Source organism: Cyprinodon tularosa, unplaced genomic scaffold, assembly GCF_016077235.1.
Source record: "Cyprinodon tularosa strain WSP-4 unplaced genomic scaffold, ASM1607723v1 ctg56, whole genome shotgun sequence".
NCBI classification, from domain to species: Eukaryota; Metazoa; Chordata; class Actinopteri; order Cyprinodontiformes; family Cyprinodontidae; genus Cyprinodon; species Cyprinodon tularosa.
This window is the reverse complement of record NW_024039296.1, coordinates 1,499,515-1,515,133: the sequence shown is the minus strand read 5'-3', so window position 1 is coordinate 1,515,133 and position 15,619 is coordinate 1,499,515. Positions and strand designations below refer to the sequence as shown.

Below are 15,619 nucleotides of genomic sequence, written 5' to 3'. Positions count from 1 at the left end.
AAATATTCCTACTTTTTAATGCTGATGATACATTTCATTTGCATGTGTTCCTGTTTTATCTGGTAAACCAGAGATCTCTAAAGCAGTGAGCAGTGCATTAATAAATACTTAAACAAGGCAGGTATGGGATGCTGATTATAAGGACATCACATATTGTTTTGCACTGATGTTAACAAGACGTACACGGTGGACTAAAGATAGGCATCAGCGTGTCCCTGATAAAAACAGGTTTCTTTTACATCCACTTAAAAACAAGAAGCTGGGAGTGAGGTGCAGCAGAGCGCCTGTGTCTCCAGCTGTGCAGAGATCACCGCAGCTCTCACTCAGCCTCACAGAGCCTGAGCCCTCAGCATTGACCTCCACACATCAAACTTGACTGCTCGTGTCCTGTCTCCACGCCGAGTTGTCGTGTAGGCTGTGTCGCTCTGTCACAAGACATGTCCCACATTTGCAGCAGCCATCGTTGGCCAGCAGGATGAGACCGTCTGTCAGGAGAGCTGACACGCATGCCACTTTGCTGGGCAACTGACAGAGGGCCACGCCACACTGTCACTTCTTCCAGATCTATTGCCGGAGGATAAACATGGACACACACACACTCAGACGTTAATAACACAAGAGTAAACAGAGTTGGAATCTTAAGGAGTGACTGAGTGACAGAATGGCTGGATGACCAGCCAGGGCAGAGGAAGCTGGAACTGTGTGTCACCCCTCATTCTTACAATCTCCAGCTGTCACATCAAACACTCTGTTCTTGTGCTGCTCTTCTTACAGACTCGGGCCCACCACCTTCCCCCATCCCAGTCCTCTGAAGGGATATCATATCAGAAATGCATCCTGTAATGCAAATGGATACTAGGGCCCTAGATAAGCTCCTGACTAACCTGGTTTCTGCCACATCCTTAAGCTGAACTGATGTGTTTTTAAAGAAAATTCAGTTTTCATGAAAAAGAAGGTGAAAAAGAAGGTGTGAAGTAAAACTTACTCAGTCATAACACTATCCATAGATAAGTCAGTTCAGCATACTGTATAGGGATTTTAGACCAAGTCAATTTAATTCAAAAATACTTTATTTATTGGAAAGGAAGATCTATTTTTTGTTTTCAAAGAGTTTTTCTAGAAGCAAATAACTGTAAGCAGGAAAGGTCCTGTCTAGTAGTCTGTTTTTGTAGTGAATCTGGTGAATTCTTCGATAAGAGACACTCCGCTGTTGCTTAACACTGAAGAGGATTCTCAGGGTTGTACATAATGTTCCTCATATCCCTTTACAATATCTTGCAACACAAAAAATGAATTAATAGATCAATATAAGGCTGAAGGCAAGATGTTTTCTCACAATTTAATAATTGTTTGCCCCCAAAGATTTAGAAATTGCACAGATCACATTTTTGGCTTTATCTGACCTAAATGGTTGCTTATTAAATCCCTAAAAAATATTCCTAACCTGTTTGAGTTGAGGCAATATCAAGGTAATCTCGATCGTATCTGGGTCAATTTAATTTGGCTTAAAATATATGCAGTGGTTAAAAAAAGTTTTATTGAGAAAGAATAAATTATTTTTCATCCTAAATATAAAACACCTTTATTTAAAACTTAATTTTGTGTTAACTGATGTCGTCTATGAATAATGATTAGATTAGTTTGGTGTTTTAAAACATATAGGGTGACAAGCATGCTCTCTGAAAAAAATAACTTTTAGTTTATAATTATGATATAGTGAGACTGGACTGAAATGTTTCATATTTAAAAAGTTTATGAATATCCATAAAATACCTTAGTGTTTGTATCAAAACGGACTCTGTTTTGTGATATATTTAGGCTAGGGATCATCAACTCTTTTGACCCTAAGAGCTGCTTCAGGGTCACGGAATCGCAACTTGTGGCATTTTAACCATTTGTTTATTCTTTATTGGCAACATGGTTTTTTAAACCAAAATAAAAATAGATGTGAAAATTAGCAAATCAATAGTTCCAGGATTTACCCTCATAATAAAAACAGACACTGTTTAACATATAATATTGCTAATTTTGCTTTATCTTTATTTTCAGCATTCAAAACGTTTCGACAAGAGATCGTTTGGGTAGAATTCTGGCTGAAAATATTAATCTCAAAATCACATCTAGTAAACATTTGTAGAAATTATTATTTCATTAAGATTTTCTGAAAACTATACTCTTCATCTCTAGATTAGTTTTTTTCATTTAATTTTCTTATTTTAACTATATAGTTTTTGAATCACACCCCATCATAATTTAAAATAATTTCTCCTCAAAAAAATCAGGTTTGAAACATCTTTAGATGGATTTTTTGTGAATATTGCTGCTATTTTTAGACCATGCCACATTTTGGTCCTTGCTTTAGACTCTCACTCTCTTTGCTCCTGTGTCCTGACTCATACAGTTCAGGCGGGATGATAAAGTGATTTTTTTTTAGTGTATAATCAAAATTGTCATCAAATCAAACTTTATATTACTTTCAGTCATCAGAAATATGTTGGTAAATATAAATAATTGCAGTAAATAACATCTAAATGTGCCATTCACATAAATCACTTGTGCTTAATTATATATTGCAAAATAAACCTTTTGAATTACACCTTAAAATTTTCCAGATTTTATCAAGAGTAGCGTTGCATGTTGATATGGAAGGAAAGTAAAAGATTTATAATGTTTCTAAATAAATTTAAGTACCATCACTTAGCTTAGAGACATGGACAGGAATAATGAGAAATGCACACACAAACCCCATGCTACCATTACAGCAAACATGTTCTACTCACTTGAGACTTAAATAAAGAAAATATTATTTTAATAATAAGGAAAAAACTAACCACATGTTTTGTGCAGGTTGCTTTGATTATATGTTTTTTGGGGCCAGTTGACTAACCACTCTACTCATTTTATTATTTGTTGGTAATATACAATTTTTTTAAGTTATCAAAAATAAGATACATAAGCATGTAACAAAGGGATAATAAATCTACCAACCGGCTCAAAGTAAGGCAAGGTTGTTTTCAGCACCATTTATTGAGTGTTCTCGCAAGAAAAACAGTAAAACCACAAAACAGGCTTAAATCAGAAGAAACCAGAACCTTGCTAAGTTTTTTCTGAAAATGTTTTGACACTTATCCACAAGCCTTTGTCAAAAACAGTGAAAGTTTGGTTGTCTGCAAATTAATTAATTAATTAATGGTTGCTATGACCCAAATGGCTGAAAATTGGCACAGACAAAAGCCATAAAAGCAGCATTAAACACAAAGAATATTATAGCAAGTAAAGTAACACAAATAGCTGAACAGGTCAGCTGAAACTGCCTAGCTGGATAGGTTTCTGTAGTCTTTCTGTAGTCTTTTGCTGTGACAATTATCTATTAATCATACATTTCCATATTCAATGCACATTCCCAATAAATCAATGATAAGGGATATTTTTTACTCAAGTTTATTTTACTACAAATTCACTTAAATGTCTCGAGGCTGCTTTAACGTGGTTTCATATTAGGGTTCATCTTGGTAGACTGTTGACTGTAATGCAATGGTATACAATACAATACAATATGGTATTTCTTTCCCTCTTTAACTTTACTGCTTCAACACACCTGACAACAGTATGAGCTCATGAGCAGAGCTTTATTGCTGCTAGTGAGGTAGTTTTTACATTTGATTCAGGTGTGTAGAACAAGGGATACATCTAAAAGTTGCAGGATACTGGCCCTTGAGGATACAGTATAAGTTTGAGGTTTGTGCCAGCCTACCCTGCATATCTGCTTCATACTGACTTATACTGCCCTCTTCTGGCTGACACATAAATCACACACCCTGGCAGGAAAGTACTGAACAACACATGTTGCTATGATGAATGTCATAAAAATATTAGCTCTTCATATTGAGAGAAGTGGAACAGGCACCATACATGGATTTTGTTGGTCTTAAATATACTACAACTCAATCACACTGAATTATGAACTATTCTGGACTTTTAAATCATAAACACTTTGAAATCTTCATATTCCTGAACTTGAAGATGGTCTGAATTAATTTTAATATACTTAATTTTGTTTTCAATGTTGGTTGAGTCAATTCAATGTCAGTTTTTCACTTTAAGTAGGTGAAAAGTGATTTAAAATTTAAATGAGATACTTATCATGCATAGAGTCCTTGGACTAATTTTAATAAATGTAATAATGTTTGACCTACATCGTAATTCATGATAACTGAGATAATCACAGATCCTTGCCAGGATCCTCAGATCCTGCTGTGAGAATTCCCTCTAGTGTGAGGATAAACCCTGAATTTGAAATGAACTACTGTCTAAAACAGGCTCCATCTGGCCATTGCCAAAAGGTGGCACTATGGGTTTATGAAACAGATTATCTTCAAGGTATCTGACCAGATCAAACTCAACCACATACAAGGAGATGTTCTGTACCATTAAGGTTGGAGATGATCTTTTATTCACTTCGAGAGGATTTATTTCTCACGTGAGTAAAACACCTAGACTCATGAATATAAATGGATAAAACACAATGCTCTTTGAAGACCCACAGGGTGTTGAAATCCTCTTCTTGGTCTCTTATATATATAAAAGCGTGATGCATTAGGTAGGTGTGCAGACATACGGAAAGGAGACATCAGTTCCATCAGCTCCAGGCAGCAGCTCAGTGTGCTTCTCCAGAGACTTGCTCCAGTGTCACACTTGCTTAATTCCAGTAATGTTGCCCAATTAAATATGATGTAGGGCTGCCTGCTGGGAACCCAACATTTTGAGTTTATATTGAAGAGTCTCAGCCACTTAGGTCAGATGGCTACTGGCTCTCAACATGAATAATTAATCCCTCAATTGACCTTGTTCATATCTGTGTCTCTACTTGCTGGTAACACAGCTGATTTGACAAGAACAACTGTTTGACTTTATGAATGTTGTCATCCTATGAACATTAAAAACACATGAAAGGTGTTATTTTATTTATGTGGAAGTGATAAGACATCCAGTGTGAATCTGGTTTAGCTGCTTTAGGTTTGAAGATGAAAGTCTGCTTGAAGTTCAAAAAAGAAAAAAATGTGAGCACGATGAATATGAACATCTGTTTGAACAAGACGGAGTTTGAAATATTATCAAAGATACTCATTTATTAAAGGAAAAAGATAATACAAATGAAACAATTCTCATTTTGTCACATAAATGATTTCATGAGTCATTAACAGCAAAAAGAATCCAGTTTTCTCAGAGAAAACTCATTTGGCCCACTGCTTGGAACCATTTCTTCTGTGAGCTTTATGACATGGGTTGTTTTGACACAGGGCGCCTGCAAAAAGTGTTTTCTGTAAATTAAATACTGTACAGTGCAATTCCAAATAAACAATACATCACATCTGATCATTCATTGGTAAACATCTGTTATATCAAAGAACATATATCTTCAAAGTTTCTTCAATACATTACATTTATTAGAGATTTCACACAGACTCAGCGCAGCCTTTCGAGTCAAAGTATTTCACATTTAATGACCTCCCTTTAGATTTCCACCATTGATTTCTGATTAATGTTGCTGGGTTTTTTTGGCAACTTACAGTCCCGTCTCTTAGAGCATAACTTCACCCGTTCTTCTCACACTTCAACTGCCCCCTGCTCTCCTTAAGTTTGTCTCTCTGGCATTCTGGAATCTTGGAGTCTCCTCTTAGATCACACATCACGGCACGAAGGGCTCTAAATGTGTCCATCCGGGTTATCTGGGCGGCGTGAAGCCTGACTTCCGAACCCTGGGATGCACTGAGAGAGCTTAGGGAGCGCACAGAGGCCAGGCTGTGCTCCTTTCCAGAGGGACGGCGTGGTGTGGTCAAGCTTCCAGGGTCCTCTGCATGCTCCATGTCTCTGATAACCTCACAAAGGTAGCGAGCCAAGTCTTGGCTGGAGAAGGAGAAGGCTCTTTGTGAGCGGCGGAAGGTCAGAGGTGAGGACAAGGTTTCAGCCTCTGAGGGAGGGATGGCCAGACGCAGTGCAATAGCTGCACTGCCATTCCCATTTGCCATCCCCTTTTTGTTGTTGTCTTGAGGAAGCTTCGTCTGGGGGTAGGAGCTGGAGTTATGCGGATAGCTGTAGCGTAGGGACTGTGCAGGGCTGGGCTGGAGGGAGCGCTGCAGCTCCACCATGTTAAAAGCATTCTGAGAGACGAATAAAAGAAAAGGACAACAGACAATAAAAGATGCAATCTTTTTTTTTTTTTATGTAGACAATAAGAGCAACACTGCTAAGCCATAATGACCAGTGAAATTTTGTCATTGTGCGTGACAATTTAACCAATGTGGCTCATCTGATGATTCTGAGAATAAATGAGCCTGTTACTTAGAGTAAGATGGGAATCCACAACATAGGAAGGGAAATTGGCAACAACAGCTCCTTTGATCAGCCAAGTAATTAATTATCTCTGTGAGGGGAGGGTGTTCTTCTCTTACCAAGCCTATTAAAACACCAACATTAACAGCTATTGGTGCCATTTTGCTTAATTTCACCCTAATAGACTAACATCCCATGATCTCCAGGGGATTGATATTTGTGTATCATTCTTCAGAATAACACATTTCTATATCAAATGGTAATGTTTCTTTTATATATTGTGAAATGATTTGTGTTCATAGTCATAAAATATACTGTGATGACATTTATGATGCTTTGGAGGAGTTGTCATTATACTATTCTACATTTTCAAATTACAACCACAAGTTTCAATGTAATTAAATGGGAATCATTTAGTAGACCAACAGGGGGTAGCACTGAATTGTCTACTGGAATGTAATAGAAACATAATCTCAAAATTATTCCAAGCGTACAAATCTTAAAAGAGTCTAATGCATTTTTATTTTTCCCCTTTACTCTGTTACCCTTAAAGAAGCAATTAGTTATAATGAGCCCTGCTGTTAACAAATGGAACAATGACTTTGTTGATGAATTGATTGTTTTTTGCAACCAGGTTTTTGGAACCCACTTTGACAGTGTCTGTTTGTGTGTTTATTAATAATAATAATAATAATAATAATAACAATAATATCAAGGATATTTTTTGAAATACTAGTATAATTAAAGGTTTGATTGAGAGTAAAAAAAACAAAATTAGATGAACACAGTAGGACTATGGCGATCAATCAGAATGAAAATGCTTGGTTTAAACAATTTTCAGACAGCATAAAAAAAGAGCCTGCTGTTTTTGAAATTTCAGTACAAGAGCATAAAAAGAAAATGTGAGATCAAGAAACAAACTAATCAAAGGAGGAAGGTAAGAGATATACTTGCTGAAAAATTAAAAGCTGGTTGTGGTAATCAAACATGTTTTTAATGCTTAATGTTTAATCCATCTTGAGAAAACAGAAACTGAATGGAACTACCACCAACCTATTAAAACAGTGCTATCCACCTAAGGTTTCAAGATGAGTAAAGGAGCCATTAATAAGGCAACAGTCAAGAGGTTAATAGTAACTCTGGATGAGCTACGACCATATCCAACTCAGTTGGAAGAATATTTCCTGTAAAAAAACTGGTATATTTTTAACTTCAAATACTGTATCAAGCCTATGGAAGAGCGGGAAGCAGAATCTTTGTTGAAAGAAGCTCATAAGAACTTATTTTTGCAGAATGCAACAATTTATGTAGGCATTACTGTAACTCTGTTTAGATCAGATTCAACTGTTTGGTTGATTCTGACTGATTCTGCAGTCGTATGAGAACAACACTAAAGTGTATGATTATTGAGGCAAAAACAACTTTTTTGGAGCTTTTAACTTAGTAGTTATGACCTTCCTTAATGAAAATCATGCCCAAAGTGATGTTTAGCTTAATCCATAGATATCTTAGTAAATCTCATAAAAATCTGCTCTCTGTGTTCTGGAAAAACAATCAGCCATTACTGTTTTAAGCACCAGACTCATCCAGGAAGTACCAATCTTAACCCGCCATGCCAGCCCAGTAAACTACACATAGCTTTTCTTCTGATCAGTGAGTTTTGATACTAGATAGAGCATGGTCATAGTTGCTAAATGTTGAGATAAAGGGACTTTTTTTTACACCTAATCTTCACAGTGACAGGAACTGCTTTTTATAGGTAATTCTAAGCCCTAAAAATCTGTTTTTGTCCACAAGACGTCTAAGACTTTGTTTAGCTTTCGTAAAGAAGAGCCTTATTTCCAGAGGCGGAATGTTGCCATTTGGCAGGTACATTAAGGAGATGATAAAATTAGTGGCACTTCTCTCACAATATTTTATCCTTAATTGTATATATAGTTGGCTTTGAAGGCCTTAATATAGCACAGAAAATGTATAGGACCTTAATGATGATAGTAATGTGTAAACTAATGGGGTCTAACACTAAAAGATTGGCCTGTGAAATTAGAGGAAAGGTCCAATAAAACACAATGAATTTGTAATTGTATTGTGACAAAATGTGTACAAGTCTAAAGGGTACGATTATGTAATCAAGTTACTTTAAAATATAGAAAAATATAATTAAGTGTTGTTTCTGTGTTTACAATTCAGATTGGGTATGCATCTACCTGGTCCTGTTCCCCGCCACCTTCCTCGTCGTAGTTGAGCACATTTTCTCGGATGTCCTCCCACTCGCCGTGGTGTGCAGACACGTGGTAAACACCCTCCTTCAGGCCTTTGTGTCTCCTCCAGCAGGAGTAAAGAAACAGCCCCAGCATCAACACTGTGAGGTGCCAGAGAGTGTATTAGCACAGCATGGAGCTCTGTCACATAATTAAAATGAGAATCTGAGCAGAAAAAGACTTTCTTTGGGTGCAAATGGAATGAGAACACAAAGTTGTGATACAAATTTTAAAACTCTGGTTAATAAAACCCACTCCCATGAAATTCCCAAGAGATTAAATCCGTTTTTCATCAAAAACACTCCAAACAGCCCCAATTATTTAAAATAAATAACATATAATGAAAAAAAAAACAAACTGGAAAGCTATAATGCTGATTCATTCAGAGAGGCCTGCTGGTCACTGGGCATACAGCTAAGAAGCACTAATGGAACAAACGTGGAAATAGAGGCACCACCTTTGCACCTATTCTCTTTGATGTTGCCTCTCTGTTTCCTGTCTTATCAAAGACCTCAGCTCCTCAGAAACCTATTAAACAAATTTGTACTCCTCCCAGCTTAAACTCAGAGCCTCAGTGGCTCTGCTAAACGTGGAGAGGAATACTGCGGAAGCTGAGCAGGAAAAGGTCCTGAAGCACACACATCAATCACATCTATTGTGTGTTGAATTATACAACATGCTGGACTGACCTTTAAAACCCATTAATCTCAACCAATATTTCCATCCTGTCTGCCATCCTTCATGCTCATTTTTTCCTTCTTTTCCCTATCTGTTTTTACTACTTTAGATATTTTCTCTGTTGTCCCTGTATCTGTCTTCTTGTCGCTGCTGGAATGTCCATTACTGCTTACTCTGCTCGTTCTCACTTATTAAATGTCTCCCTGCTTATGTGTTCCAGTCCCTCTATGGTCTCTTCTAGTTTTGGCTTGTATCTTGTTCACAGAATGGGATCCATTTCACTAAAGTATGTCACTTGGTGTGAGCTAAGAACTTGGTTAATTGAAAATCTTAAGAAAAGATAATAGCATTAGACCAGGATTTTTTTTTTAAAGTAATTGCTTTGAAGAAGAATAATACAAGTGATGACTTCAGCGGTCACAAAAACAGAAAAAAATTCCAACACATTTTTTCACTAAAAAAGGGATTATTGTTCTTTGATAAAGAATTTTTTTTTGTTTGTTTCTCTTTGTTCGTTCCTGTCTACTTTTAAAACTATTTTTGAACCTAGGGACATGATTTGTGAAAGAATACATAATACATATGCATGTCCATTGTTTTTAATTCTAATGGGTGATAAAGCATTGAGCCAAAACATGTATCTCTACATTGTCTTGAATGGGCTGTGTGCTGCAATTCCTACAGTTGTTACGTAATTTGAAGCTGCATGCACGCTCACCCACAGTTTTAATACTGTAAGTCCCGTTTTTTTTTCAGTTGTAGTAGTAGACTTATTTGACATGATAGCTTCATAAGATTTAATTCATAAAAAAGCTCAAATCTTCAGCTTAGACAGCATTAAATATTCACGTGGTCCCAATGCATTCATAGACTTAAAATATATATTAAGACTTAGAAAAACTTTATTGTGATTTTGTATTCACAGAGTGTATATAAAACGAAATTTAGTTTATACAACTTTCCGACATTGAATAAGCAACTTAGCAGTGAAAAAGAACATTTCCATTCATAAAATGCAGCATTGATTAAAGGTAAACAGTGTTGGAGAAACATGGTGCAAAAAGCATTGATGTGGAAGTTCAGAGCAGTGCAAAAATAAATAAATATATGGTGCAAAAATGCAGTAGAAAACATTGGAGTTGAGTTCTATTTGGTATGATGTTATCAGTATGATGCAGAGTCTCGATTTATGACTTGATTTAGAGTTTTTTCAGTTATTTCAGCAGTCTATTGGCAGACTGCTGAACTAACGGCTGAACTCTGATGGCAATGGGGAAAAAGATGTTACAGAACTTGCCCATTCATGTATTTATGTGTGAACAAATCTTCAATTTGTATTGTATATCCACTAAACTTGACCTTGCAAATTTGCATCATCAAGTTTGAATACTGTACATTGAATAAATGTTTTCTTCAGAAACATTCAGCAAAGAATTTGTGGAAGGATGGAAGCCTTTCGTCAATCTTTTAGGATAAAGTTTTATGAATTGCAAACACCTCTTGACATAATGAAGTGAACTGAAACAAATAAGTCATAGCTATAGATTTAGTATCTGGATACATTTGGTTCACTTATTGTCAGTTTTTGACGATATTTGCCCCCTTTGGCAACAAAGTGAAACGACACCAGTGTTCAGCACACAAATAGGGAGAAGTAAAAGAGTGCATAAGTCTGCTGCTGCAATTGAACAGGTCCTTTGTTTAGCTGTGGAAAATTATTGTGGCAAAAAAAAAAATCTTGTAATCTGACCGGAGCATCATTTTAAATGAAAAACGAGCCATTCCTCAATATTTACTACAATATTTACTGTTTCAGATCCAGAGTCTAATTTCTCCCTTTTTGTCCCAGTCAACATTAATTTTGGTTTCTTAGTCTTGTGTGGAATCTGTGATAGAATTTGAGTTGCACTTGTGGTTGGTCTTTTATGATTCATCTTCCAAAACTATCACTCCAGTTTTATCACTGCATTGTTGTCTCCATAAAGTAGCCAAGTCCTCTAAAGCCCATAGAATTCAACCTGAATCAGTTTCTCATGAACTAACTATGAATATAAATATCCAGCTATATAAATACCCATGTAAATACCCTGTGCATTAACCCTGTATAATGATCCTATGATTAAAAAAAAGAAATAAAAAAGAAAAAGCTGTCATATGTGGACACACTATATTTAATGTATATATCCATGCACCTTTTTCTTCCTTTGGTGCATTCTTCTCCTTTGACTATTTGAGCTGATGTAACAATTAAATTTCTCCACAGTGAGATCAATAAAGTTAATCAGTCAATCGATCAATAACTAATGAAGAATACTGAGTAATCTGCAGCATATAGACGAAAGTTCATTTCACACGCTACAATAGTAAGGCATGTATAGAGAAAAAACGAAACAAAAGCAAAAACAAAACAGATAAACAAATGAAAATGTAAAATTGCACAATGCACCACTAATCATAGAGATCAAAAAGTTTCTGGCACAACTTTACTAAAGATTTGGTGAAGACTCCAGCAATGCTGCAAACATCATGTACTCACTTCATTGTTGTTGTTTTTTTAGTTTACTAGGTAGATGTTGTTGTTGAACAGCAGCCTATTTTGTCAGTCACAAGATCAAGTGGAATATCTGCCAGGTTAAGAATAGATTGATATTTGTTTCAATAAGCATGTTTTGTCTCCCGGTGAGAGGCTATATAATTTATTCTTTGAATGAAATTTTAAATACTAATTAATTGGGTCATCATGGGGAACATGGATGCCTCGGTTGCTGCAGGTGCCATGACTCAGTGTAGTTACTGAATTAGAATCTGGATCTATATGATGGCATTGATCTGAATATATATATATATATATATATATATATATATATATATATATACTGCGCAGAACCCTCAAACTCCCAGGCCTCTGGTAGAGGACCTGAGCTTGAGGAGGACACATACCACCCCACGAGGGGTGAGAAAACAGTTGTTTTATATATATATATATATATATATATATATATATATATATATATATATATATATATATATATATATATATATATATATATATATATATATATATATATATATATATATATGTCTGTTTATAAATTGAATCAGATATTTGTAAAGTTCTTTTAGATGTAATCTATTTTGAATCAATGCAATATAAATAAACCAAATTGAACTAATTAGATTTGACTCAAAGAAGTGAAACTGGTTGTCCATTTTATTTCTATACTACTTTCATTTCAGACAGAAAAAAAAAACTGATTTCAAGAATTTCTTTACAAATCCCTGGCTGACCGTCGTCTGTATGAGGCGGAGGAGAGAGCGGTATTGATCAGCTGACCTGGCTCCTTGACTGTTAACGCCTGAGCAGCCTTGAAGAAAACACCAGAATCTTGATAAGGTGTCAGTTCAACAGCAGCTCTCATCCACACTTCCTGGATTACTTGGCCTCATAGGTGCAGCCTACAGGCCCACTGCCTCTAGTATAACATGACTAGCATTAAACACATAACTACAGTGTGATGAAGACAGAGAAGTGTGATGGACCCCAGAATGTGGCTAAACTATAACCCCTCAAAAGTATACAAAATTAGTTGTTAATAAACACACTTTGGTTGCCCTGTAGGCTACCTGTAGGGACTATAAAACAGAGTTGAGTGTGCGTGAAAGAGCAGCTACACTCCAGTGAGATCAATATCCCACAGGTCTGAGCACAAACATCGCAGTCATTCGTCAATCCATAACACTGCTGCTTCTCTGCCCTCTAACCACTACTATGAACAGGGCATTATGATGTTATCCTGGACTGAGCTGTGCATTATAAATGAGTGCCGGAAAAAAAAGAATGTAACAAAGCAAAAGCCTTGAAACGTAATCATTTCGCTGCACCTCCAGTCTGAGAGCAATGAGGAAAAAAAACAGATGAAACATCAGTGGAGAAGAGAGTAAAAGGGGAAGGAAGAAAAACTGATGAAGACGGAAATGATAGAGGTGAGAAATGAGGAAGATTTGGGAAATGATTTATTTATACATCTTTCAGAAATGAATAAAAGGTGGCACTTCACACATCGGTTTTAAAACAGAGCTTAGCTAAAGAGCGAATTATTCTATTCAGAAAAAAAACAAAAAACAAACAAAAAAAGCCATATGAGTTGATACTTGACTAATGAGGAGTGTTCAGACAATCTTTTTCAGTCAATAACCTGCACCAAGCTCACACTCTGCCTGATGCTACATGTTAAACTTAATAATGGATGTTTGCTTTAACGTATGTTAATGTACATTGAGGTGGAGTAAGAGGCCCACACACCTTTAACCTAGCAACCAGCCGACAGCTTTTGGTTGATCTAGTGAGAGTGCATTTATAGTAGTGATAGTAGTGGTACTTAAAAAAAGTATTGTTGATGCTGTAAAAATATCTGTTCAGCAAATTAAAGAAATGGGCTAATTTTATTCTCATGCACAACTAAATGCTCTGTTTGCTTCCAGCTGAAAGGAAAAATGTAATTTGTTTTATTGGTTTTCCTTACCTGTGAAGAATTCAGTTACACTCACCAACCGGTCTTCATCCTGGTCTCAATTACATTACAGAGTGGCTGATGAATCCAGTGAGGTGAAATGTTTATATAGTGAATATAAATGCCTGATCTGCAACCATGGAAAAACTACTTGAGTGTTTTTGTTGCTTTTAAGTCGGCATTCCAATCAGCTCATGAATTTCCATGAATGAGGCCACACCTCATCAGCTTTGAATTAATTATCAGGATTGCAGACAACTATATGTTTCCCTGGAAGGTGTCAGTATAATGGATGACCTAATACTGGCCACATGGCCCTGGAGGGAATGTTGAGACAGTTATAGGCAGGGATAGTATATTGAATTGCTGAGGCGTTTCATATGACACAAAGACTCATAAACAGAACAAAGTATTTCAGAGGAAAGTCAGTGCAAAAACATAAGCTTTTTGACTATCTTTGCATGTACTAAAATAGCTTCCTGTGGTGTGGTCCCAACACAATTAATTTATCCTTTAACTTGACCTTTAAAATATAGCATCTTCCACCTTTTGTTTGAAACATGTGAAGAAGGAATATCTTTGCATACTTATTTAAAAGTGAAAAAAAAAACCCTCTGGCAGCAGATGTGGGTAGATATTGAATCTTGATCCTATTAGATCTTAACACAGCTTATGAAACCATCAACCATGCAGTTTTATTCATCGTTTATACCAAGAGGGCAAGTGTCATCAGTTCAAGTTAAGAGCCGAAATATAATTTTAATAATCAGTTATCTGATCCTATTTATGTTGCCAGTTAAACATTTTAACTAAATTTTTTTTCAGGTCACTTTCACTCTATATGTTGTTTATCCATTTTTCAGATTTGCAGGGCTTGATCTCTAAAGAATCAAAATTATTGTGTGGGCAAGCCTCAAACCAGCCCAAATCACTGCATGTGAAATAAGTGGGCGTATTGCTGGTGATCTACAAAGATTGTGAGGGTAAGTGATAAGATCTGCAAACAGGTTCGCCCCCATTAAAATTAAAATTGCGTGTTGTTTCTGGCAGTTTAAGAAGCCATTAAATAAAGATGAAGTTCTAAGCCATGAAGTTAGAAGTAATAATTACATTACATTTAATTATATTAAAATAATTATCAAAAATAATAACAAACAATTTATAGTAAACTCTAGATAAACATTTCAAAGTGCTGTAAATATATAGAAAGTCAATAAAATCAAAGGATTAAAAGGAAAGTTTAATTTAAAATACTAAATGTCAAATAGAAAACTTGAATAAAAGGAGCTAAAATAACATTTAGGTGGAAAAAAAATATTCCATCTTACCACAGCTTAGGGATGTACACTGTCAGGCATGTAATATCTATCATGAGGTCTAACTGCAAACTATATATTAGGCAATGCAGATAAACCGTTCTGGCTGCTGCAGCTTCCGGGCTAATGTAAAGTACTTATCACACTGCTCAGATATTCACAGCTGTGTAGAGAAGCTCATTTATATAGTATGTATGCAGGGAAGTGAAAATCTATCAAATCATTTACAATTTATTTATTTATTTTTTTTGTTTCTGACTTTTTTGCTATGTTTTCTCACAAAATATTTCAAACCACAAAAACAAATTCTGTAAAAATAGTTATAGCTTGTGTTTTCAAATGGTCTTTCTTTAGGACCAGATTGTGTTGAAAAGCTTTTTTTTCTCACTTAAAGAAAAAAATATTTGAAAACAGTTTTTTTGTTTTTAAGCACACTCTTTTTGTCAAAACACAGAATAACTGTGAAATGGAAAGGATGATTTGTCACAGCACTGTCTGCCAATAATAGATGATCCATTGT

The 15,619-nt window shown here is 35.7% G+C and overlaps 1 protein-coding gene across 1 annotated transcript in view; it reads right to left on the bottom strand.

Moving 5' to 3' along the window:
- Positions 1-5,102: 5,102 nt before the first annotated feature.
- Positions 5,103-15,619, bottom strand: part of LOC119796836 (neural-cadherin-like) — a 181,977-nt gene continuing 171,460 nt past the window's right edge. The window contains exons 33-34 of the mRNA XM_038305585.1: positions 8,541-8,695; positions 5,103-6,161 (exon numbers count right to left, since the gene is read on the bottom strand). Coding sequence (XP_038161513.1) covers positions 5,595-6,161; positions 8,541-8,695 — 722 coding nt within the window. The 3' untranslated portion in view covers positions 5,103-5,594. The remainder of the gene's footprint in view (positions 6,162-8,540; positions 8,696-15,619) is intronic.